Raw genomic sequence first — 24921 nt, forward strand, 5'->3', positions numbered from 1 at the left:
AAGGCAGTTTTGTCCACAGATGGATATTTAATTCATTGTTTAAAGAGGGGGAACATCTTATGCTGTCATGATGCTATCACCTAAAATTTTAATTGTTCAGTTTGAAATATTTTCTCATTATCTTATGTCTTCGTCATCCTATGAGGTACTTAAGTGTTTCTGGGTTATTAAACATATTAGGATTTTCTAGTTGCCTTTTATTGATTGATTGCTTGATTAATTGTGGTCCCTTGAAATTTGCTGAGATTTGTTTTATGCCCATATATAATGTATTTTTTAAAATATTCTGTGTGTGTTTAAAAATCATATATATTCTTCACTTATTGGGTGTTATTCTTTTTATGTTTATAGGTTAAACATTTAATTTTTATCTGCTTATGTTATTAATTATAAAAAACATTTCATGTTTAGTGGAATTGGAGTTGCTATATTCTTTTTAATTGTGCCAAGTTTTGCATTATTTTGTTTCAGTGTTATTCACCACAAAATAAATTTAGAATTGATATATCTTTCTGGTGAATTGAATCTTTTATCTTTATGAAATGACTTTTTTATCTCGAGTAATTTTTGTACCTCAAAGTATCTTTTGTCTTATTAATATAGTTTGGGGGTTGGGCTTATTGATTACATGAAATATCTTTTACTTTCAGCCTTTCTATATCACTATGTTTTAGATATATCTCTTGTAAATAGCATATAATTGGATTTTTTTCCATTTGTTTTTACAAAGTGTAAAGATTGTTTTTTACCTGGATCATTTAATCTATTATGTTTAAATAATTACTGATATATTTGGGTTCATAGTTAATATCTTATTTTGTGCTCCAGTGTTTCTCCTTCCCCTCTTTTTTTGCCATTTTCATAGTATTTTTGAATACCAGGCAATTACTTTGGAAATTTTGGTTAATTTTCACAGTACAGCATGCATATTTATTAAAGGTATAATGTTAATCACTGTTTTTACATGTCTCTGTTTACCCACATCCTGACTTACATGTTTTTGCCTTAATTTTACCTCATTCTTGAAAGGTATTTTCACTGAGTTTACAGTATAAGCTTGGTACTTATATCCTTTAAGATAAAATGTATTCCACCCTCTTTTAGCTTTCATTGTTTTTAAACTCCTGCTGTCACTTTATTTTATCTTTATTTATTTTTTTTGCTGTCACTTTAAAAGTAGCTACTTTAAAGGCACATTTTCTCTGGCTGCTCTTAAGATTTTCTTTTTGATTTTTTTGAAGTTTTACCATGATGTGTCTAGGTGTGGACACCCCACCCCCAAACAGATGGGTAACATCCCGATAAACCCATCATTAAGTTGGAAATATCCTAAGTCAAAAGTGCATTTAATACATCTAACCTACCAAACATCATAGCTTAGCCTCAAACATATTAGCCCACAGTTGGGAAAAATTATCTGACACAATGAATACAGTGTAGAGTATCAGTTGTTTATCCTTATGATCCCATGGCTAACTGGGAGCTGTGTCTTGCCACTGCTGCCCAGAATCATGAGAGTATCATACCACATATCACTAGCTAAGGAAAAGATCAAAATTCGAAGTATAGTTTCTACTGAGAACATATTGCTTTCATACCATCCATCATAAAGCCAAAAAGTCATAAATCAAACCATCATTAATTTGGAGATTGTATTTTTGCTTGGAGTTGATTGGATATCTTGAATCTATGGATTGGTTTCTTTTATATGCTCTGGAAAATTTGTAGTCATTATCTCATCACATACTCTCTTTGACTCACGATTTTTCTCTTCTGAAGCACAATAAGATATATTTGTTTTTCTTTTTGCCCTCTGTGTCTCTTAACCTCTTATCCCCCACCCTTGCTTCTTTTCTAGAGAGAGGAAGGGAGAGACAGACAGACAGACATCCATATGAGAGACAAACCAGTCGGTTGCTTCCTGCATGCACTCTGACCCACAACCCAGGCATGTGCCCTGACCGGGAATCAAACCCGCCACTTTTTGGCGTACAGGATGACACTCCAACCAACTGAGCCACATCGGCCCGGGCACTATCCCCTTCCTTTTCAAATGGACTTATTTTTCAGACTAATCTGCTATTTTTCTATTATATAATCTATTAAACTCTTCCAATAAAATAGTGAAGAATAAGTCCCAGCACTTAAGATACTTATAGGCTCAGAGGGAAAATAGACATGAAAATAAATCATTATAATATATTATACATAGTTCAATAAAAAGATGAAAATATACTTTGAAGACATATTAGAAAGGGTGCCTGATCAGATCGGGGGATGGTTAGAGGGTTCCTGAAGAAATAAGGCCAAAGATGTGTTAACAGTAATATGGAGGAAGTTAAGTGCATTGCATATTTCAGAGGTAGAGATTTCTTTTTTTAACTGAACATAGAATTTGACAAGAAATTAGTAATGGACAGTTAACTTAGAGCTAGTCAGCATAAGGCCTTTAATGCCTAGTATGAAAGTGGGACTTTATTTGGGGCCTCTTTAATCGAGTATATAAATATTATATTAAAGCCTTTTTATTGAATTGGTGTAACATACATTTTAGAATTGTATGATAATATTTAGAAGGTTAAAAGTATGAACAATTATTGTAATATACCCCCTTCCCCATCCCACCCCAAACACTGGTTTGGTAATTATAGCAATAGATGGAGCAAATGGAAATCTGTCATTAGTCTTAATCATGAGCTATAGTTTCAAGTGGCAAAGTGTATGCTTAAGAATAGATTTAACATTTGCTCTTATAATTTAAAGGCAGTTCTTAGAGTGGAAAAATAATTTCATCTTATAGAATTCTTTTAAATTGCTTGATTTGAATGAAGAGGACATTAATTGGGAGTTCTGGTTACCCCTCTTTTGAAATGTTTCACTATGAAGAAAAGTGTTTAACAAATATACTGGCAACCTTATATTTTATATGCTGTAACTAACCATACCTATAAGAAAGAAAACTGGAGAGAAGGAAAAGTAGGAGGTTAAAAGGGGAAATAGGTGAAATATGAGGAGAGCAGCAAAGTGGTTCTCTAATTTCTAAATGAGTAACAAGTGCTTTACAAAACAAGATATATCTAAGGTTAAATTTCGGCCTCTGTGCACACTTTTGTGACCTTTGCAAATTACTTAACCTCTCTGAGCTTCTCAGGTTTTTTTATTTGTAAAATGAGGTTCTATTACAAACTGTTTTGAGTTCCTTTGAAGACTAAGTGAGCAGAAATACAGCTACTTAACTGAGCCCTGACATATAATTTTATTGAGCCCTAAACATTGGTCTAAGACTATACAGGCTTTATCTTCACAATAACCCCCAATTTGTGGCTGAGAAAACTACAACACAAAAATGTTAAGTATATGATCAAGACCACACCAGTAAGTAGCAGCCACAGGATTCTAACCAAGACATTTTGACCTTAAGAACCATTACCATTAATTGTATTTCTTATGTTCTTGTAATCCTCAGGACATACTTTTCCATAAAAAATGTTAGATATTATAATATTATTATAAATTCACAGACTATTAGAATCAATGTGTAAGAATTTCCTATATAGCATCTTTAACAGATTGCAATCTAGCTTCTATGTAAATGCTTCCGGAGACAAGGAATTTTATTAATATTAAGGCAGACTGTCTTAATATTTGTTATTGTTATATAACTCAAAATGTAAAGAATCTCTCTTTATCCTGTGATACAATTTTTGTCCTCACTACTTTTGCCCCTTGGTTCTATTTCTCTGCCCTATGGGAAAATAGTAAATGAACAGCTTTTTTAATAGACAGATGTTAAATGTTTAGGCAAGAATTTCTCTTTCTCATCCTAGGCTAAACATCATCAACTATCCAACAACACATAGCCATACTATTTTCAATTGAGGGCCTCCTACTCTGTCTGAATGCATTCCAGTTCTTTTAAAAAAAAGTGCAAATTTTGTGTTATTTTGATTTCTTAACTGAGTCATCATTTATGTAAAAAGGGGGAAGAAAACTTGTTGAGAGATCTGAATACACTTAACTGTTCCATCATTGCTACAACGTGCAGTTAATATATGAACTCAACAGAGATATACTTACACTTCCTACAGTGATTACTACTAAACAATGTTTATTGAATATTTACTGTGCACTATGCCCTTTTCTAAGCTCTTTACATATAACGTAATTAATTACAAGAATCATGTGAGATAGATGCTTTTTCACTATTTAACTGATGAGGAAATTGAGGCACAGTGCTGTTTGTTAAGTAACTTACCCGTTTACATGGTTTGTACTGAATCTCAGCATCAACTGAGATTCGAACCTGGGCACTCTTTAACAACTATAGTACTGTATATATATGTATGTCTTGGCTGCTTTACAAAATACCATAGACTGGGTGACTTGAAAAACAGAAATTTATTTCTCAGAGTTCTAGAGGCTGGGAACTTCAAGATCAAGGTGCTAGCATGGTCAGAGTTCTGGTGACTGTCCTCTTCCTGGTTAGCATGTGGCATCTTCTCACTGTATCCTGACATGACAGAGAGAGACCACCCTCCCTCAATACCTAATTAGTTCCCAAAAGACTCACCTCCAAATACCATCACATTACAGCTTCAACATGTGAATTTTGGGGAACACAAACATTCTTTCCATAACAGTATGTTACGTAGTTCTTTTGTGAGCCTTTCTGAAATCTTAGCTACCATATATATCAGTTTTCTATAAGACTATGTCACTTAGAAAATCAACTTCTGGAGCAGCTCACTTGTAATTTGGGGAATTCAGTTAGAATAGAAACTTTCTTGATGAATTCCAGCTAATAACTGTGACTTTGCCTCTTTCCTAATGTGTAAAATGTGGATCACGTCTGTCTCAGAAGGTTATTTTAAGTATTAATATACATACATACACATACATATGGTTGTGTGTATATAATTAAACTGTCATATATGTAAGTTTGCCTACATACACACAGGTTAGTATAGTTGTTTACAAGGTTTTTAAATGGCAAAAGCCCCGTAGCACAGCAATTATTAAGGTAGGCTTTGGAATGGAACTCAATTAGTAGATGTTTGACCTAGAGCAAGTTTCTTAACCTCTCTGTGCCCTAGTTTTCTTTTCTGCAATATTGGTGTAATGTTCCTCATAGGCTGCACATGAGGATTAACGGATTTATAAGGCACTTAGATCAGGACTTTACATCTTGTAAAGTAGTATATTAATGATGAAATAGTATTATATTACATCAGTATTTAGGGTAGCACCTGTATTTTTGTAAGTAATGAACAAATTGTGTTTAAATGTTTCTGAACTAGTGAATTTTTTTTAAAGGAGTATAAAATCAAATATGAAACATACTCATTCATTAAAATCAGTAAGTCTCATCGTCATTTATTGTAGAGGAGAGAAGGAAACCCTGAAGCACAAAGGTTAAGTAACTTGCAGTTTAGGCAGTTGTCCAGTGGTTACCAAGTTACTTATAACCAAACCACCAAACCAGGTCTGGTACCCTAGTCTGTCTGTCTTTTTCTTTTTTTTCCTCTTTTTTTTCTTTTTCTTTTCTCTTTCTTTTTCCTTTCCTTTCCTTTTCCTTTTCCTTTTCCTTTTCCTTTTCCTTTTCCTTTTCCTTTCCTTTCCTTTCCTTTCTCCTCCCCTCCCCTCCCTCCCTCCCCCCTCCCCCTCCCTCCCTCCCTCCCTCCCTCCCTCCCTCCCTCCCTCCCTCCCTCCCTCCCTCCCTCCCTCCCTCCCTCCCTCCCTCCCTCCCTCCCTCCCTCCCTCCCTCCCTCCCTCCCTCCCTCCCTCCCTCCCTCCCTTCCTTCCTTCCTTCCTTCCTTCCTTCCTTCCTTCCTTCCTTCCTTCCTTTCTTTCAGCAAGGGACCTAGTGGGAATAAAACACAAAATAATGAACTTCAGTGTGAAGAATTTTAGTTACATGGTAGAACTATTGGAAGTGTTTCAACAATAATGGATTACCCAGAATAATTAGAGAGTTCTATTTAAAGTTTTTGTTTTAAAATAGAAGTACCACAAAACGCTTTATGAGAACCCATGGACTTGAATTTTTGGTCTTCCTACACCCCTCTACCATCAATGTGATATCAGTCATTATTCTTGAAATATTTTCCATTCTACTGAACATCCTTCAAGTAGAAAACAAAATGGGAAGGCTCTTTATGTGTGTGCTTTGTTTATTACCAATTAATGCTAGCATTATATTAGAAGTCCCCTTGTTCTATTTACACAGAATTACTTCAGTGGAATTTGTATAATGTTTGAATATGCTTTGTTCTCAAACTAATTAGTTAGTGCGTAGGGAATTTAGTTTAATTGTTGAATAGACTAGTCAAATAGAATTGACTTAAAAATAATAGTGTTGGAAAAACTTTGGGCAGCAATCTAGCTGAATTCCAGTTTCAGCATAATCACTTCTACAGTGTCCCTGGCAGATGGTCATGCAACTCTACTTAAATACTTTCTTGGCTTGAACTTTTATATTATCTGGAAGCATAAGGAAATTCCATTTAGGTGACTTCAGGCTATCTCAAACCCTGTAATTCTTTGTTTTTTGAAAATGTTAACTTTGAATTTTAAGCAATAATTGGTCCTAGCAAGTAATTTTTACGTGGTATTTAATTTACAGATTGCCCAAGGACTCCAGACACTCCCAGTAGTGACCCTCGTTGTGCTACTAGCAATAATAGATTGATGGCCTTACAAAAACAATTGGATATAGAGCTTAAAGTAAAACAAGGTGCAGAGAACATGATACAGATGTATTCAAATGGATCTTCAAAGGTAGGTACAATAAATGTAAGTGTATACAGTCAATTCTCTTTATTCGCAGATTCCATAAGTGAATTTAACTACCCAATAAAGTTTATTTTGTAACCCCAACAACAGTATTTGTGACACTTTCATAGTCATTCATGGACATGTACAGAGGAGCAATAAATATGAATTATTTGGTGTATATGTTCACAGCTAAGGTTGAACAAGGTGACACTCCGCCTTCTTGTAATCTCTTATATTGTAAACCAGAGATTTTCAACTGGTGTGCCATAAGAATTTATAAAACATGCAGTACCTGCCTATTTAGTCAGAGGCACTGACCTCTTTTCCCTTAGATTGTCAAATAAAAAGTGACAACAGCCAATATAACAATAGCTGTTTGGTGTGAATGAATAAAAATTATACCCTTTTTTTTGTCATATTGGCAAAAAATATATTTTTGGCGTACCGCTGAATTTTAGTAATTAGTTCATGTGTGCCAGGAGTGAAAACTGCTGCTTGTAAACAAGTACACTATAAAACAAGTTGGAAACAAATGGTTTTAAAAATAGCTTTATTTCTGTCTAAACCAATCAAGAAATAATTTTGACTGTATGAGTAAAGGGTACACAGGAACTCTCCATTTTTTCAACTTTTCTGGAAACCATCTAAAATTATTCTAAAACAAAAAGATTACTTTAAAACATTTAGGCTCTAATGAGTTTTCCGTCACTACATACAGGTTTTAGAAAAGTACAAATGAAAAGGTAGGGCATTCTAGCATTAGTCATTGTTTGGACTAACCCTATGGGCTCTTGGGAAATCTGGTACGGCATATACTCCTAACTGTGAATCAGGGTTGTAGGGAGCCGTTGTCACTAATGCAAATTTGTCCTTGTTACGAGGTACTGTGTGGAAGAGAAAATGTTGGGAACTACTGAAACAGATTATCATGAAGGCTCTTTCCAGTCTTAGGTTCTATACTAGTATAATTTCCAAACAGTCTTAGAAAGGTGGATTTTATCCACCTTTGTACTCTAAACTCACTTACTTCAAAGATTCTTTGCTCTGCAAATCAGTGTTTCTTCTGTATTTTAGTAGATACTTCTTAAGTAATTTCAGAGTGAAAGTTTAGGCGATTGTTTTGCTTATTTTGTTTTGAGTTTAGGAAGAATTTGAAATCGGGATGGGAGGAATCTTTGCTTGGAGCTATGCATCATACCCACCCACCCCAATGAAATGTGGGAAGATGTGGAAAAGAAAGAAATGTGTATATGTTTTAAATAAGTTTTTTTTTAATTTTTATATTAACTATCTTTTAAATTTATTTAAACTAAAAAAATAACATAGAGAAACAAACAAAAAAACAGTTTACCCATTTCTTCCACTCCCAGCCCTTCACCTCTGGCAATCAGCCATCTGTTCTCTATATCTTTGAGCTTATGGGCTCCCTCCCTCCCTCTCTCCCTTCCTCCCTTCCTTCATTTTTAGATTCCATAAATAAGAGAGATTATAAGATATTTACCTTTCTCTGTCTGACTTATTTTACTTAGCATAATGCCCTCAAGGTCCATTCATGTTGTTGAAAATGGCAAGATTTTATTCTTTTTTATGGCTGAATATTATTCCATTGTATTTATGGAATATACACAATATTTTTTCCCCATTTATCCATCAATAGACACTTAGGTTATTTCTATAGCTTGGCTATTGAAAATTCTGCAGTGAAATCTGAAAATTAGATTATATGCAGTATTTCAAAAGAATTTTAAAATTATTTTTAGAGAAATACATTTGTTTATACGTGATACATTACTTATGATATGATACTTGATAGCATATTATTTCACCAACTTTGAACATTTATTATAGGGTCATAGAGTTGGCTTTTCTGTGTAGTTATTTTTAGTATTGACCTTTTTTTGTTTGTTTTCTATCTTTATCAGTGTTATTTTGGACTTCTTTTTAATGCAAATACTGTGTTTTTGGAACTGTGAATGCAACATATAATATGGAGTGTTATAAAATTAATATAACCCAGCTACCACCCTCTGGAATAAGGTTTTTTAATTTAGGGTTGATGGATTAGATTGAGAGATTAATGAACCTTTTGAGGTTATAGGAGAAGTAAGTGTGTATGTTGATAGATGGATGAATGAGAGGGCCATCAATTTCACAGAATTCTCAACGTGGCCTGTAAATTCCTCCCCCCCCCCCCCCCGCCAATAGGGCAGATTTACGAACATATTAAAAGTAAAACAAATAGATAACTTACGGTAACCACGGGTCCAAAATGAACAGGGCTTTGAGAAATTAGCTAAAACAGATAATTTTCCAGTAGCTTTTATTTTTAATAAGAAGGTTTATTTATTTGGGAATGGCTCAAGTGTAGGCCAAAGCACAGTAACAGTTTTTGTAGTTTCTGAGGTGGGCCTCCTGGTTATTGCTGTCTAGATTTGCTCTTAACTGTCTTTTGTTTTTCATCTTTAAACCTCTCAAAGGGTCATAGTATATATCCTTATGAGATCAGGGACAATTGTAACTTGAAATTATATGAAGTATTAATTTGATTTATTCATTAAGGACCCACTGATACCTCTTATGCTTGGCTATGGAGTATGAATGTAATAAAGATAGTGCTTTACACACAGTATGTGATATATAGATATCCTGCTTTCAAGAAACCCACTATCTGAAAAGGAGATACCACCTACGAATAATTACAATATATAATAGTGGTATGTACAAGTTACTTTAAAGCATCACTTTAGTCAATGCCCCTGACTAAATAGTCAGGTATAGTATGTTTTAAAAATTCTTGTGGCACACTGGCTGAAAATTGCTGGTTTACAGTATAAAAGATTACACAAGAAGGCGGAGTGTCACTCTGTTCATCTGTCAGAAGAAATCATTAAAGTGTTAGTATAAGATTATAAGTATGATTTGGAGTTTTAAGAAGGAATTACTTTCTGGAGATGGTGATCTGGGTAAACCCAGTATGTACAGGGTAAGGAACTGTGGGATACCATGGCTTGTTCTGAGAAATGTAAGTGCTTTCATATGGCTGTAGCAGAGGCTGTCAACGTATTTCTTATCCAGCATATCTGAGGGTAGGTGGAATGCACTTGTAATAGTAACAGTCATCAGCTCTGGCAGTCATTGTCAGTGAAAGGCCATGCCCTTATGGGAGAATAAACCTGAATCTCTCCACAAAGGCACATTTTATTTCAGTAAAGTCCCCAAACTAGACTTTTTATTTTGTTCTCCACTGGTAGAGCTTTCAGTGTGAGGTGTAATGAGAGGTGTAGCATAATTGAAAGACAAACCAGATTACAAAGTACTTGGTACAAAATTAAGCAGTTGAGATTCTCTTATAAGATATGTGGAGCTGCTGAAAGACTTTTGACCGAGAAAATACATGATCAGATTTCAAGTTTAGAAAGTTCACATCCATCTTCTTCAGACTTGAAGAATTAATTAGAGAAGGTCAGGTCTACAGGCAGTAAGTTTAAGTAGGCTTTTGTAGTAGTCCAGGTTAAACATGCTTCATGCCTCGTGTAACAGCAATGGAAGCAAAGAAGACAGGGTCAGAGCTATTTGGGCAGAATAAACGTGGTGTCTGGATATAAGGAAGAAGGCAGAGTCAGTAATGATTCTTAGATTGGTTATGTGGACTGACTAGTGAATGGTGGTGCCCTCCCCAACAATGGTAGTTCACGACGGGAAGCAAACCTAGAGACATGGAGGATTAATTCAATTTGGCGGTAAACAGGCATCTCTAGAATTCTGGTTATTGAATTCTGTGACAAAATTATTACCAGTACATCTTATAGCCAGAATTGTTCTTTTGAAAGCTAAGTCAGAGATCTTTACATTCCTGTTCAAAACCCTCGAAGGACTTCCTAGCATGCTTAGAATAAAATCCAGAGTCCTGGCTGTGACTCTGGAAGTTCATATGTGATTTACTCCTCGCTGCCTTCTGATCTTTTCTTCTAAAACTTTTCATTCTCTCTCCTTACACTCTAGCTATATTGGCTTCTTTGGATATCTTGAACATATCAAGCATGCTTTTACCTTAGGGCCTTTGTTATTTACTGTGTCTCTGCCTAGATTATCTCTTTTCCCAAGAAGTTTCATGGCTTTTTCTCTCTCCCTTCATTACAGTCTCTGCTCAGATGCTACCTCTTTAGCAAGCTCTATACAACTATCCTATGCAAAACAGCAACCCCCATCTCTCCTTATCCCTGTCACTGCATTACCTCTACCTGAGGTTATAATTTACACAATCATTTTTTTTATCTGTTATCAACAGAATGTAAATTTCATGTCTCTAAGTAGCACCCATTGGTTTTCAGAATAATTGCAGAGGTCTTGATAAGGCATATTGAAGAGATGTTTCCCATTCATATAGTCAGATGACAAACCAAGCTATTTATTAAAATTTGAGGTTCTTTCTAGCCTCTATCACATTTTTAAAATATGCTCCCAAGTCTTCTCATACTTCTTTCTCATTTGAAAATACCTGACCATCCATCCAGGCCTCCTTCTCCCTAATCTTCGCATATTTCAATCCTATCTATATTAATAGCCCATAAAACTTCTTTCTGGATTCCGCCAGCTAAAATCGACCCTATCTGCCCCAGCCGGCTCATTTGGTTGGAGCGTCGTCCAGTACACTAAAAAAAATTGCGGGTTCAATTCCCGGTCATGGCACATACCTAGGTTTCAGTTTTGATTCTCCCACCTGGGGAGTGTATGGGAGACAACCGATTGGTGTTTCTCGCTTTCTCTCAAATCAATAAATATGTCCTCAGGTGAGGATGAAAAAGAAAAAAAAATTCATCATATCTTCCTTTGAATTTTTCTTTTGCTACTTTTAACATTCTGATACATATAATAGTTATCTATATCTATTCAGTCAAACTATAACTTTTATAGGGTAGCATCTCAACTGATTAATCTGATGAATTACTGGATGTGACCACATTTAATACACGTAAAGTAAACCATAAATATGTGATGGCAAAATAAAGATAGTATTGGTTTATTTATTTATTTTTGAAAGCTGTGTGTGATGTAGTTTATGGCTTGCAAAACAGAAATAGTTTTTTGCCCAGCCGGGCGTGGCTCAGAGGTTGAGGGTCGACCTAGGATCCAGGCGATCGGGGTTTGATTCCTGGTCAGGGCACATGCCCAGGTTGTGGGCTCGATCAATGGCTCTCTCGTCATTGATATTTCTGTCTCTCTCTCCCCATCCTTTCCTCTCTCTGAAATCAATAAAGATATATTTTTTTTAAAAATAGTTTTTTATAAATTGAAAAATATTGTATTTGAAGATATGAAATTTATCTTTTTATTTATAATTGTAAAATAATGCACATTGAAAATATAACTGCCAAGCATCGTAAAGTGCTAATTAAAATTAAGTAACTATTAGGTTGAAACATATGAAATTACTTTTCAAAATCAGTCAGATATTTGCATTTTCATATGGTTCAACCTAACTTATGTAAAAATCTTCCCAAAATCTTAGTGTAAAAGCCAGTAAGCCAGTATTTCTCTAATACATAAACAAGTTCATGTACTTTGAACCAACCTAATCTCTTACCTTGAACATATTAGGTGCTCAATAAAAAATAAAGTGAATGCCTGAAAGCATAAAGCTGACAATAAAAATTCATTGAATGCCTGAAAGCATAAGACCTGACGTGTAGTAACTGTAAATTGCTTGTGACAGGTAATACCCAATGTCAGTTTTAAATGCTTTCATCATACTTCGACATCTGTGCAGATCTTCAGAAATCTGTGTGGGAAAATTCAGTTACTTTTAAAATGAAATACAAATGCTCTTCCTTGCATGTTGAATTGAAATAGTTAAAGTAGTATTTCCAAAAAAGTAAGTGACAGGACTGTTATCTTCTCACATAGTGATAAAATAATAAGAGTAGATTAGTTAAAAAGTACTTTTACATCAGAACTTGATTAAAATAAAATAACCATGCTTTTTTATTGCTCTAAAAGAGAACATTTTCACACTAGTCATGTGGTAGGCAATATAATTTTAGTTTATCTAACGCATACAAAAGCTATATATTTTAGAATGGTATTTCCATTTACATAATTTTTTCAAGAAACCTGAAGCTTGTAAAAGATAGGTAACTAACCCAAATTTACGAATATAGTAAGATCTGGGCCTAAGTCTATCTGATTGCAAAACATATTTGTCCCAATAAATTAGGAGCTTTGGGATACTAAGTTTTTCTCTTACTCTAATCTGATCTCAAAGAAAAGTTATTTCAAATCTTTAGTTTGTCTGATGTTCCTAATACTGGATAGGAGGAGGAATTAAAGTAAGAGAAAGGTATTTTCATTTTAAATTTGGAAGGTGAGTAGGTGTATTAATAAAAGCATATATAAGCCATAGACAAACACCAAAGTCAAGATAGTATCCTTACTGGAAAGCATAACTAACAAATATTCTGTGTGCGTGTATACTTCTTCATGGTAGAAATTAATATTTAAGGGACTTAGTAAACTATTTCAGTGTACTTCCTTGGTGTGAAATCTAAATATTAATAAAGAAAATCCAACTAGAAGTTTTTTCTTAAATGACTGACCTTGGGAGCAGGAAAGAAATAGAAGGAAAATTTATAAATTTGCTGATTGCTTTTTCCTCCACTGTGTACCAACCTAGTTTGGTGTCTAACATAATATACTTCAGCTTACTTTCTTTTTTTCTTCGTGTAATAGCAATGTTGTCTCTCCCACCACCTATATCTTCATCCTGCCTTTTCTAGTATACGGTGTGTATGTCATAGTATATTGTGCATGTGTTTGATTTATTGAAATGATGCTGTATCTGATGCTTGTCTCTTAGCTTCCAGTCTTGAGTCTCCTGGACAATATAGGTTGATTGTATGCTATTTTATTTCCAAAGTAATACTAACTCCCTTATTGATAAAAGTAGAGATGCTTAGATAATATACAAAAATTGGCCTTTCCTGTGAAATAAGTGCCTCCTAACTTATGCTCAGATATATTTACCATTTCTGTTTTATGTAAATTGTAGCCTACTAGACTTTTGACAGCTAATGTAACTGTCTAAACAGGAGGTAGCATTAACTTCTATCACTTGTTTCATATGAAACTTCTGAAAAAAATTTCCTGTATTAGTTTTCTGTGGCTGCTGTAACAACTTACTACAGATTTAATGGCTTAAAACAACACAAATATTTTATGTTACAACTTTGAAATTGAGAATTCTGAAGTGGATCTCACTGGGCTGAAATCAAGGTATTGACAGAGATTTGTTCTCTTCTGGAAGATAGGGGAGAATTTTCTTGTTCTTTCCAGCTTCTAGAGGCTGCCCACATTCACATTCCTTCGTTCATGCCCTTCTTCCTCTGGCTTTGAAGCCAACAATAGCGGGTTCAGTTCTTCTCACCTACCTCCTCATCTGCCTTCTTCTTCCACACTTAAGAACCGTTTTCATTACATTGGGCCCATCTGGACAATCCATGATAATCTCTTTATTTTGAGATTGGGTGATTAACAACCTAATTCTATCTGCTATCTTAATTCCCCTTTTGCCATCTAAGGTAAGATATTTACAAGGTCCCAGGATATGGACACCTATGGGTGGGTTATTATTTTGCCTACAACACTGCTTAAAATGGTAAGCTTTTTGTGATTCTCTGTCAGTAATATTCAGTGTTAGAACTAAACTGAGCTACAACACAATAATGCTATTTTACTTTCAGTATCTTTCTTGAAGTCTTTAGAGATGACTAGCTTATTCACTATAATTTCCACCCTAGCTGTACAGAGAAGGTCTCATTTTTTGACATTGGAGAATTTCTAGGGACCTTTCTCATTGTCCCCAGTGGTGACAAATGCTGTTTCCTATTTATCAGAATTTAAAGGAACACAAATACTACCTATGATTAGCTATTTTTAAAATGTGCCAACATATGTGAAGTTCCATTTAAATTTAATGTAATGGGAGAGGAAGAAAGTTTTAGAAAATTTCAGGCTTAGTCTCTGAGACAGTCCACAAACCGCACTTCTGAGTATGAGAGTTACTGAACACGGTATATGAAAATTCTCTGTATTTTGTGTAAAGCAAAGAAAGAAAATTACAAATGTGAATTTGGATTTTTTAAAAACAGTACTAGACTTGCTTTCTCTCAAATTGTCTTGACTAATGGAGTTGTTTTTCTCTTTTATCACCATATCTGCCTGATGGCTTTTTAAATAAATGTATCAACAAGTACATATATTATAGTGCTGACAGTGTTCTTCTCACTCTTCTTTTTCACTTTCTGATATCATTTGATCTTATTTAGAATCTGTGAAAATGTTTGTCTCTATCTGCTTACCTTTTCAAACTTATTTTTAATAGGATCGGAAACTCCATGGCACAGCTCAGCAACTACTCCAGGACAGCAAGACAAAAATAGAAGTGATACGAATGCAGATTCTTCAGGCAGTCCAGACCAATGAATTGGCTTTTGATAATGGTGATGGAATAGAGATAAACTGTCGTTTTTCTTATTATGGGCAATATGATGCTAAATAATTTTATGTAAGACAGACATGGTGGTTTAAAATTGAGAAGGAGGTGGCATTATTTTTTTTATCTTAAGTTTTTAATCTTGAGTTTTGATCTAAAAAAGGCTCTCTACATCAACATTGTATCTATTAATCAGTGTTTTAAGGACTGCTCTTTTAATGTAAGAATTCATTTTTTATTGATAAGTTTTAATGACTACATATTAGAAAGTGAAGTAAATGGTTCAATTAAGTTTTTTTTGTCTCCTCTAGCAAAACCTGTCATAAGTCCTCTTGAACTTCGGATGGAAGAATTAAGGCATCATTTTAGGATAGAGTTTGCAGTAGCAGAAGGTGCAAAGAATGTAATGAAATTACTTGGCTCAGGAAAAGTAACAGACAGAAAAGCACTTTCAGAAGTAATTTTAAATAAATTTTAACTTAATAAATATATTACTCAAAGAATGTAGTTATATAAGTGAAAACAATTGTCTTTTCCCTGTCCAAGGCTCAAGCAAGATTTAATGAATCAAGTCAGAAGTTGGACCTTTTAAAGTATTCATTAGAGCAAAGATTAAATGAACTTCCCAAGAATCATCCCAAAAGCAGTATCATTATTGAAGAGCTTTCACTTGTTGCCTCACCAACACTAAGTCCACGTCAAAGTATGATATCTACACAAAATCAATATAGTACACTATCCAAACCAGCAGCACTAACAGGTATGTAGCATATATCTTCTGATAATTTTACTACATCTGGTCCTGATTTAATAAATGAATAAAAAACTGCACAGATTTTTTTAAATATTGTGGTAAGATACACATAACATAAATTATTTTAACTGTTTAAAAATATACAATTCAGAGGTGTTTAGTATATTTCAAATGTTGTGTAACTATCACCACTATCTAGTTACAGAGCATTTTCATAACCCCAGAAGGAAACCACATACACATTAGGTTGTCACTTCCCATTGTGTTTTCCCTCTCAGCTCCTGGCAACCGCTGTTGGCTTTTGTCTCCGTAGATTTGTCTATTCTGGATATGTCCTTTAAACAAAGTTGTATCAGTTGTGGCCTTCTCTCTGGCTTCTTTCATTTAGTGTACCGTTTTTAAGGTTTGTGCTTGTAGCATGTATCAGTACTTTATTTCTTTTGATGGCTAAATAATTTCCATTGTATGGGTTTATACCAGATTGTATTTTATTTATTCATCAGTTGATTAATGTTGAGGTTGTTTCCACCTTTTGACTATTGTGAATAGTGTTGCTTTGAACATTTGTGTACAGGTTTTTGTTTGAACACCTGTTTTCATTTATTTTGGATATATTCCTAGGAACACCAGGTCATATGGTAATTTTATGTTTATAATTTTGAGGAACTGTCCAATTATTTTCCACAGTGGCTGCATCATTTTATGTCTCAGCAGCAATGTATGAAGGTTTCAATTTCTTTACATCCTCACCAACTTTTTTTTATTGACATATCATAGTAAGTTTATTACTGAAAGTGGATAGTGAGGTCTCCTTTCAGTTGCGTGTTTGCTTCATATGATTTCAGGCTCTGCTGTTAAGTGTGCATAAGTTTATAATTTTTATATTGATAGATTTGTTCTACTTTTTTATCAAAATCACATTTCCTCTTTGTTTCCTTTAACAATTTCAGTTTAAATTCTATTTTGTCTATATTGGCATAGCTACCCCAGTTCTCTTTCAGTTACTATTTCATTAATTTTTTTTTTTTTTTTTTTTTTTTTTACCTTTTCACTTTCATTCTGTGTCTTTGGATCTAAAAATGTCTCTTTTAGACAGCATATAATTGGATCATGTTTCTTTTGATCTATTCTGCCAATCTCTTCCTTTTATGTGAATAGTTTAATCCATGTATGTTTGAGGTAATTACTAATTACTAATAAGGTACAATTCTGATGCTAACTACACAGTTAGGTCAGATTTCGTAAGTTAAAAACACATTCCCCCACAAGACTACACTCATTTCAGGGACAAGCTGCAAGCTTGGAGTTTCCTCAACCCCCCTCACTTCTGATCAACTGGCTACAAATTCTAGGGTTCCCTCTACCACCTCAGGCTCAATAGTTTTGTAGAAAAATTCACAGAACTCGGGAAAGCTCTATCTTTACAATTCCAGTTTTCTTAGAAAGGACAGTCAAAAAAAAAAAAAGGTACATAGGAAGAGTTCTGGGAGGGTCCCAGGTGCAAAGCTTTCTTGTCCTCAGCACGTATCTCTCTCTCAGCCTATCATTTTCTGTCAGAAACCAGGAATCTCACTTTAGCTGTAAGTATCCAGAGTTTTTATTGTGGCTTCATCCCTCTCTGAAGGTCAGGTGGTCAGGCGAATCTGTGGCTCAAAGCACCAGTGCTCTAATCATACGGTTGGTCTTCCCAATGCAGCCAGCCCCCCATCCTGAACCTGGTCACTTTGTGATGATAAACTTACATGTGGTTTGAGGGGTTCATCATGAATACCACCAGGAAAATTACAAGGGTTTAGAGGCCTTCCCAGGAACTAGGGACAAAAACCAGCCAAATTCTTTATTATACAGCAAGCAGGCTTACTTCTGTCATTTTGTGATTTTTTTCTTACAGGTCCTGATATTTTTTTCTGAATTTCTCTCATACTGCTTTTTTTTTAATGTTTGAATTTTCCTAGTTTACCTTTTAAATTCCCTTTTTTCCTGTATATTTTCAAGTTTATTTCTTAGTGGTTAACATGGAGATTACAGTTATCATCATAAATTTATAACAATCTTGTTTGAATTGATAGCAATTTATCTTCAGTAGCCTATAAAAATTCTGATCCTATACAGCTGTCTCCCTTTCTTTATATTGTTGTCACAGATTATGTCTTTATATAGTGGGTCCATTAGCATAGATTGTAATTATTGTATTAATGCATTTGTCTTTGAAGTCATAAAGGAAACAGAATGAGCTAACAAACCGAAAATATAGTAATACTGGATTTTATATTTACCTATGAAGTTAGTTTTACTGGTGGTGTTTTTTCTGATTTTAAGTTACTGTCCAATGTCCTTTCATTTTAATCTGAATGACTTAACATTTTTTCTGGGTAGGTTTACTCATGAAAAACTCCCTTAACTTTTGTTTATCTGAGAATCCCTTATTTTCTTAATTTTTGATGGAAAGTCTTGCCAAATGTAGAATTCTTAGTTGGTAAGTTCTTTTTTCTTTTAGCACTTTAGTAATGGCATCTCAATTCCTTCCAACCTTTATGCTTTCTAATGAAATATAGGCTTTTAATCTTATTGAGAATTTCTTGTGATGAGTTGCTTCTCTCTTACTACTTTCAGGATTCCCCTTTGTCTTTGTTTTTATACAGTTTGATTGTAATATTTTTCAAAATGAGTATCTCTTTTGAGTTTATCCTACTTGGATTTTTTGAGCTTCTTCATGTGTAGATTCATGTCTTTCATCAGATTTGGGAAATTTTCAGCCATAATTTCTTCACATATTCTTTCTGTGACCTTCTCTTCTCTACTTCTGAGACTTCCATAATGTGTATGTTTGTATTTTTGTTGTTGTAAATCCTCATCAGGATATTTTTTCCATTGATTTTTAGAGAGAGTGGAAGGAAGGGGGGAGGGTGAGGGGAGAGAGAGAAACACTGGTGTGAGAGAGACACGTCAGTTGGTAGCCTCCTGCATGTGTGCCCCCCCCGGGCCAGGGATCAAACCTGCAACCCACGTACATACCCTTGACTGGGAATCGAACCCGTGACCCTTTGGTTCCCAGGCTGATGTTCTAACCATTCGGCAACACCAGCCAGAGTGTATATGCATTTTTTTTTTTTTTTTTTTTAAATCTTTATTGATTTCAGAGAGAGAGAGAGTTGAAACATCAATGATGAGAGAGTTGTCATTGATCAGCTGCCTCCTGCATGCCCTGTGCTGGCGATCGAGCCCACAACCTGGTCATGTGCCCTGACTGGAAATTGAACCACAATCTCCTGAATCCTCCTGAGTTGATGCTCAACTGCTGAGCCACTCACAGCCAGGCATGTTCATATTCTTGATGTTATCCCAGAGGTTGCTTAGTCTCTGTTCCCCTTTTTTATTTTTTTTATTTTGGCAACAACAAATGTTTATTGACGTACATTTTGGGAGCCCAGAGACCTGATGTAAACAAAAACAAGCATCAGCTATCATGTGTATCAGAAATTACAAACGTGAGACAAACATCAGGAATAAGAGTCTTCCCACCAAGTTTTCATGAGCCTAGTCCACAAACATGAATCATGTCTCTCTGGTTTGAATCATCAAGATCTCTCCCAAAAACTTGACTTTAGCAGAGCTCTAAAGGAAGCTCTCATAAAGACCCTTAAGGTAATTACATCAGGCATCAAATGGGTTAGGTCAGTTGTAAACCATTTTAATTCCATTAAGTTTTACCTCCTATTTTTTTGTGGGTTTTTAAAATTGTTTTAATTAGCACATACATTTAGTATTGTTATGTCTTATTGACCAGTGTACGCTATCGTCATAAATATTTCCTTTTTATTTTCTAAAATACTCTTCAACTTGCAGTTTACTTTGTTTTTAGTAGAGCCATACCATCCTTCTCATGTGTAAAGTAACTGAATATTTTCCACTTTTATTTTCAACCTGTTTGCTTTTTTATTTAAAGTGAAATGTTTTATATATATCAAATAGGTGACTCTTCTTTTTATCTACCCTGAAAATATAATTGAAGTTATTAGTATACTATCTATCTATCTATGTATTTTAAACATCTTTAGTTACATAGTTGTCCCTCTTTTCCATGGGAGATTGGTGATTGGTTCTAAGACACACTGCAGATACCAGAAACCTGCAGATGTTCAAGTCCCTTAAATAAAATGGTGTAGTATTTGCATAAAAGCTCCAGGTGCAGAGCCAACTGTATACATAAACTGCACATATTTGATGTGTACAGTTTGAAAGCTTTCAACGTAACAACCCCCAGAAGGTTCAGTGTACCCTTTATAAACCTTCCTTTTACTCTTATTTTGATTTAGTTCTACAGTCTTGATGTTTGAATAGCACATGCTCTTTTTTCTGTGTTTATTCTTTCTTGACCTTTGTAGTTGCTATTGAAACAAATACAACTGTGATTCTATTTCATCTCTCATATAGTCTTTTAGTTATGCTTTTGTGTGTGTGTGTATGTGTTTATTGCTTGATTTAGAGATTTAGATATGCATATTGAACTTAATATCATCTGTGATTACAACATACTCTCTTACCTCCAAATCAGTTTAAGAATTTTATGAAGAAATATTTGCAAATCCATGCCACCCTTTTGTGTTCTTGTTGTAATACATTTTTCTTACACATATGCCTTAATAGTCTACATCCTTGAGCATTGGTTTTACTTTAAAGAGCTAAGAATAAGGACATAGTTTACTTTTTTCAGTATTTTTTCTTAGAAAACAAAACAAAACATTGCCTTTATTATTTAGTGACCCCTTTATTCTTTTCTTCTGTTGTACTTGAGATTTTCTGTTATAATTTCCCTTTAGCCCATAAACTTTCTTTTAGTATTTATTGTATGAAGATGTGCTAGCATCTGATTCTTTCACTTTTTTTCCTGTATTATTATCAGTGGATATAGAAATGTGTTTTTATTTCAAAATGTGATTTTTTGATTTTTCTTTGAAAATGTGATTTAATTCTGGCTTCCATATTTCTATTATGAGAAGTCAGCTGTAATTGTTATCAATGTTTCTCTTCATGTAATGTCCCTCAGACCCCAGCTGCTTTAATACTGTAGAATTTTGTTTACTTTCATTTTTTTTCCTTTCTGCTCCTAAGACTGGATGCTTTCAAGTTACCCATCTTAAAGTTTGCTGATTCTTCTGCCTGCTCAAATCTGTTGTTGAACCTCTCTAGTAAACTTTTTTGTTGTTGTTGTTAATCCTTACCCGAGGATATTTTTTCCATTGATTTTTTTTTTTTTTTTTTTAAGAGAGTGGAAGCGGGGGATGGGAGAGAAACATTGATGTGAGAGAAACACATTGGTTGCTTCTCATAGGGTTGGGGATTTAACCTGCAACCCAGGTATGTGTCCTTGACCAGGAATCAAACCCACAGCTCTTCAGTGCACAGGTCAAAGCTCTTAACCATTGAACCGCACCACCTAGGGCTCCCTAGTAAGCTTTTAAAATTTCAGTTATTGTACTTTCAGCTCCAGAATTTCTATCTGGGTCTTACTTATAAATTCTACATATTTATTAACATTATTTGTTGGAACATCATTCTTCTTTTTTTCCTTTGGTTTTTTTTTTTGTTTTTTTTTTTTAGGTCTTTGGCTATCTGTAAGACAGCTGATATAAAGTCTTTGTCTAATAAATCCAATGTCTTAGCTTCCTGAGGGACAGTTGCAGTTAATTTCTGCTTATCTTGTGGACCACCCATACTTCCTTATTTTTATGCTTACCTCATAGTTGTTTTTTTTAAAAAGTGCATATTATGAATATTATAATGAGTTAACTAGTTTAAGGCAGAGGAATAGGGAAATACTGAGCTCACTTCCTCCCATAATCACATTAAAATTACAACTGAACTACAGAGTAGCCCATCATTGATAACCACCTGCAGTCTAGCTCAACAGAAGTTCTGTAAGAATACATAGAAAAAACCACATTGAAACTGGTAGGAGGGGCAGACACACCCAGAAAGGGCTGATCTTACAATTGTATGTAGCATTTAAAAATCAGGAGGGATATCTTTGCTGTGGAGGTGCCCCTTGAGGAGTGAGAGTTCCCAGTCTCATACCAGGCTCCCCAGCCCAGAGTTCCAATGGTGGGAAGAGAAGTCCCCGTAACTTCTGGCTGTGAAAACCACAGGAGATTGTGGCTTAGTGAGATGGAGGGCTGCTGGAGTACCAAGCATTCTTAAAGGGCTTGTGCATGGGCTTATTTGCTGACTGACTCACTCACTGTAAGCTCCAACACTGGGGCAGCAGCTCAAAGGTGCCAGGAACATAAGAGAGGAGCTGATTTATCTGGCTTCAGGGTAAGGGCTAGAAGGGCAGTTTTCTGCTAGACAGAAGTACTATCAGAAGCCATTGTTCCTTTGTTGAGCACTCCCCCCACCGAACCCTGCATGCTCAGGTGAGAGCAATATCTGAGTGTCCATCAGCCTAGCTAGCACCATTCTCTCTGTCCTGGTGATTCCATGAAACCCTCCCTAATCCAACTTGCTGGCCCACCCAAGCCTCTTCCAGTGGCTTTTCCATACAAATGGCCTCTCTTGGCTCATGTTGCAGACTTTCCTAAAATCTCTCAGAGTTTCACAAATGCCAAACATTCAGCATCTGGCCCCGGTATACTCTGTACCTCTTGCTCAGCAGCCCCAAACTTGGTACTAACAGCAGTCAGTCTCACTTCACAGCTTAGCCTCTCCTGGGTACCTCCAAGCCCTGCACAATTGGCAACCATTTGCAGATCACTTTGTAGCTCATACCAACTGGCTCCACGCAGAGCAAAAGCAGTGGCTGACCTTGGCCTGCAACAGAGTTCCTTTCATGAGGCCCCAAAACCAACATACCCCAGTGGCCAGCTTCAGAGCACAACCCAACCACTTCCACAAATGCCTCACCCAAAGGGCATACTCAACAGGCACCAGAACCCTGCTAAAGCGAACCCTGTTTGTGAGATCAGCCGCTGCACAACAGCTCCTCCACTGTAGTCACTCCTCACAACCAACCACCTGAGGGTCAGTCCCTCCTATTGATATGCCAACAGCAGTCAAGGCTCAACTGCAGTAGGAGAGCACACACAATTTACAATCCACACGAGGGACACTCCTGGAGCACCTGACTCAAGTGATCAGAGAGACTGTTCCACTGGTCCCCACAGGACACTGCATAAGGCCACTCTCCCAAGACCAGGAGATGTAGCAACTTAACCTAATACATAGAAGCAGGCACAGGGGGGCAGCCAAAATGAAGAGATAAAGAAACATGTCCCAAATGAAAGAACAGAATAAAATTCCAAAAGAAGAAATGAAGTGGAGACAAGCAATTTACCAGTTCTAGAGTTCAAAACACTGGTTATAAGGATGTTTAGTGATCTCCGTGAGAACTTCAACAAAGAGATGGGAATCATAAAGATGGAGAATGGAAACATAAAAAGAACGGTCAGGAATGAAGAATACAGTAACTGAAATGAATACTTCAGAGGGAATTAACAGTAAGCTTAGATGAAGCAGAGGATCAAATCAGCAATTTGGAAGAGAAGGTAGCATAAAACAACCAATCAAAACACAAAAGGAAAAAAGATTTTTTAAAAAATGAGGATAGTTTAAGGGGCCTCTGGGACAACATCAAGTGTACCAACATTCGCATCAAAGGGATACCAGAAGGAGGAGATGGAGAGCAAGGAATTGGAAACCTATTTGAAGAATTAATGACAGGACACTTGCCCAACCTGGCAAAGAAAATATATCTACAAGCCCAGGAAGTGCAGAGAGTACCAAACAAGATGAACCCAAAGATTAAAATGGCAAAGTTGGCAGTTTTCAATCCAATTCCAAAGTTTGAGTGGGTGTACATTGCCCAACAGATGCACACATTCCATTAAGAAGTAATCATGGTTATTTAAGGATGAAATAAGGTTACTTTTTTTTCCCCAAGCTATGTGTATTATTTTTTATTTAGTTATTAATTTGTTACAATATTCTATGAAGTAGAACTGTATCTAGGTGAATCTTTCAGGAGCACAGTGAAAAACTTGAGACATTAGGTTACCAGGAATTGAGAAAGCTTGGGAATCTCTTGTGTAAAACCTCCATTTTATTTAAAATGTTTTAAATATTTATTGCTAAAGTGTTTTATCTTTCTAGCTACATCTTCTATAACTCCTACCATGAAACTTCGGTCACAATAAAACTAGTTTGTGCACAGTGCCTGTTTAATGCCTTTGCCTTATTATCCATCTTTTTATTGTATTTTTTAAAATCAAAACTGGTATATAGACCTATGAAGAATAAAGACCTATAATCTGCCTACATGTAATCCAAGCCCCTAGCACAGGACACTTTATACAGGGTGGGGCAAAAGGAGATTTACAGTTTGTATGGAAAATAATACAATAATTAATAATACAAAAATAAACTCTCTGCTTCACTTACACACAACTGTAAACCTGTTTTTGCCCCACCCTGTACATGCAGCAGATACAGTAGTCCCTTCTTATCTGAGGGGGATACTTCCAAGACCCCCAGTGGATATCTGAATCCACAGATAGAACTGAACCCCATATATACTGTTTTTCCTATACATACATACCTGTGATAAAGTATAATTTATAAATTAGGCACAGTAAGAGATTAACAATAGTGATATTAAAATAGAATAGTTATAATAACAATGTAATAAAAGTTTTGTGAATGGTCTCTCTCACCTTTCTTCTTGTGATGATGTTAGATAATAAAATGCCAGACCTGTTCCTGAATGTGTATAACCATCCCCTACTTGGCAATAAATGCCTTAGTGTCACTCATTTCAGGGGATCCCTTCCTGAAGTCTTCATGTATGCTCAATACTTTGTGGTGCAACATTCTGCTGTCAATTGAAACATGTTTTCTATTCATGTCTTCCACC

At 35.3% G+C, this 24921-nt stretch overlaps 1 protein-coding gene across 2 annotated transcripts in view; it reads left to right on the forward strand.

The window, feature by feature from the left end:
* PKN2 (protein kinase N2) overlaps nucleotides 1-24921 on the forward strand; it is a 108927-nt gene that overhangs the window by 51423 nt on the left and 32583 nt on the right. For both annotated transcript variants that reach the window (XM_081146207.1, XM_081146208.1), the window contains exons 3-6: nucleotides 6623-6777; nucleotides 15152-15269; nucleotides 15574-15719; nucleotides 15809-16022. In XM_081146207.1, coding sequence (XP_081002333.1) covers nucleotides 6623-6777; nucleotides 15152-15269; nucleotides 15574-15719; nucleotides 15809-16022 — 633 coding nt within the window. The remainder of the gene's footprint in view (nucleotides 1-6622; nucleotides 6778-15151; nucleotides 15270-15573; nucleotides 15720-15808; nucleotides 16023-24921) is intronic.

Source organism: Miniopterus schreibersii, assembly GCF_964146895.1.
Source record: "Miniopterus schreibersii genome assembly, chromosome: 8".
NCBI classification, from domain to species: Eukaryota; Metazoa; Chordata; class Mammalia; order Chiroptera; family Miniopteridae; genus Miniopterus; species Miniopterus schreibersii.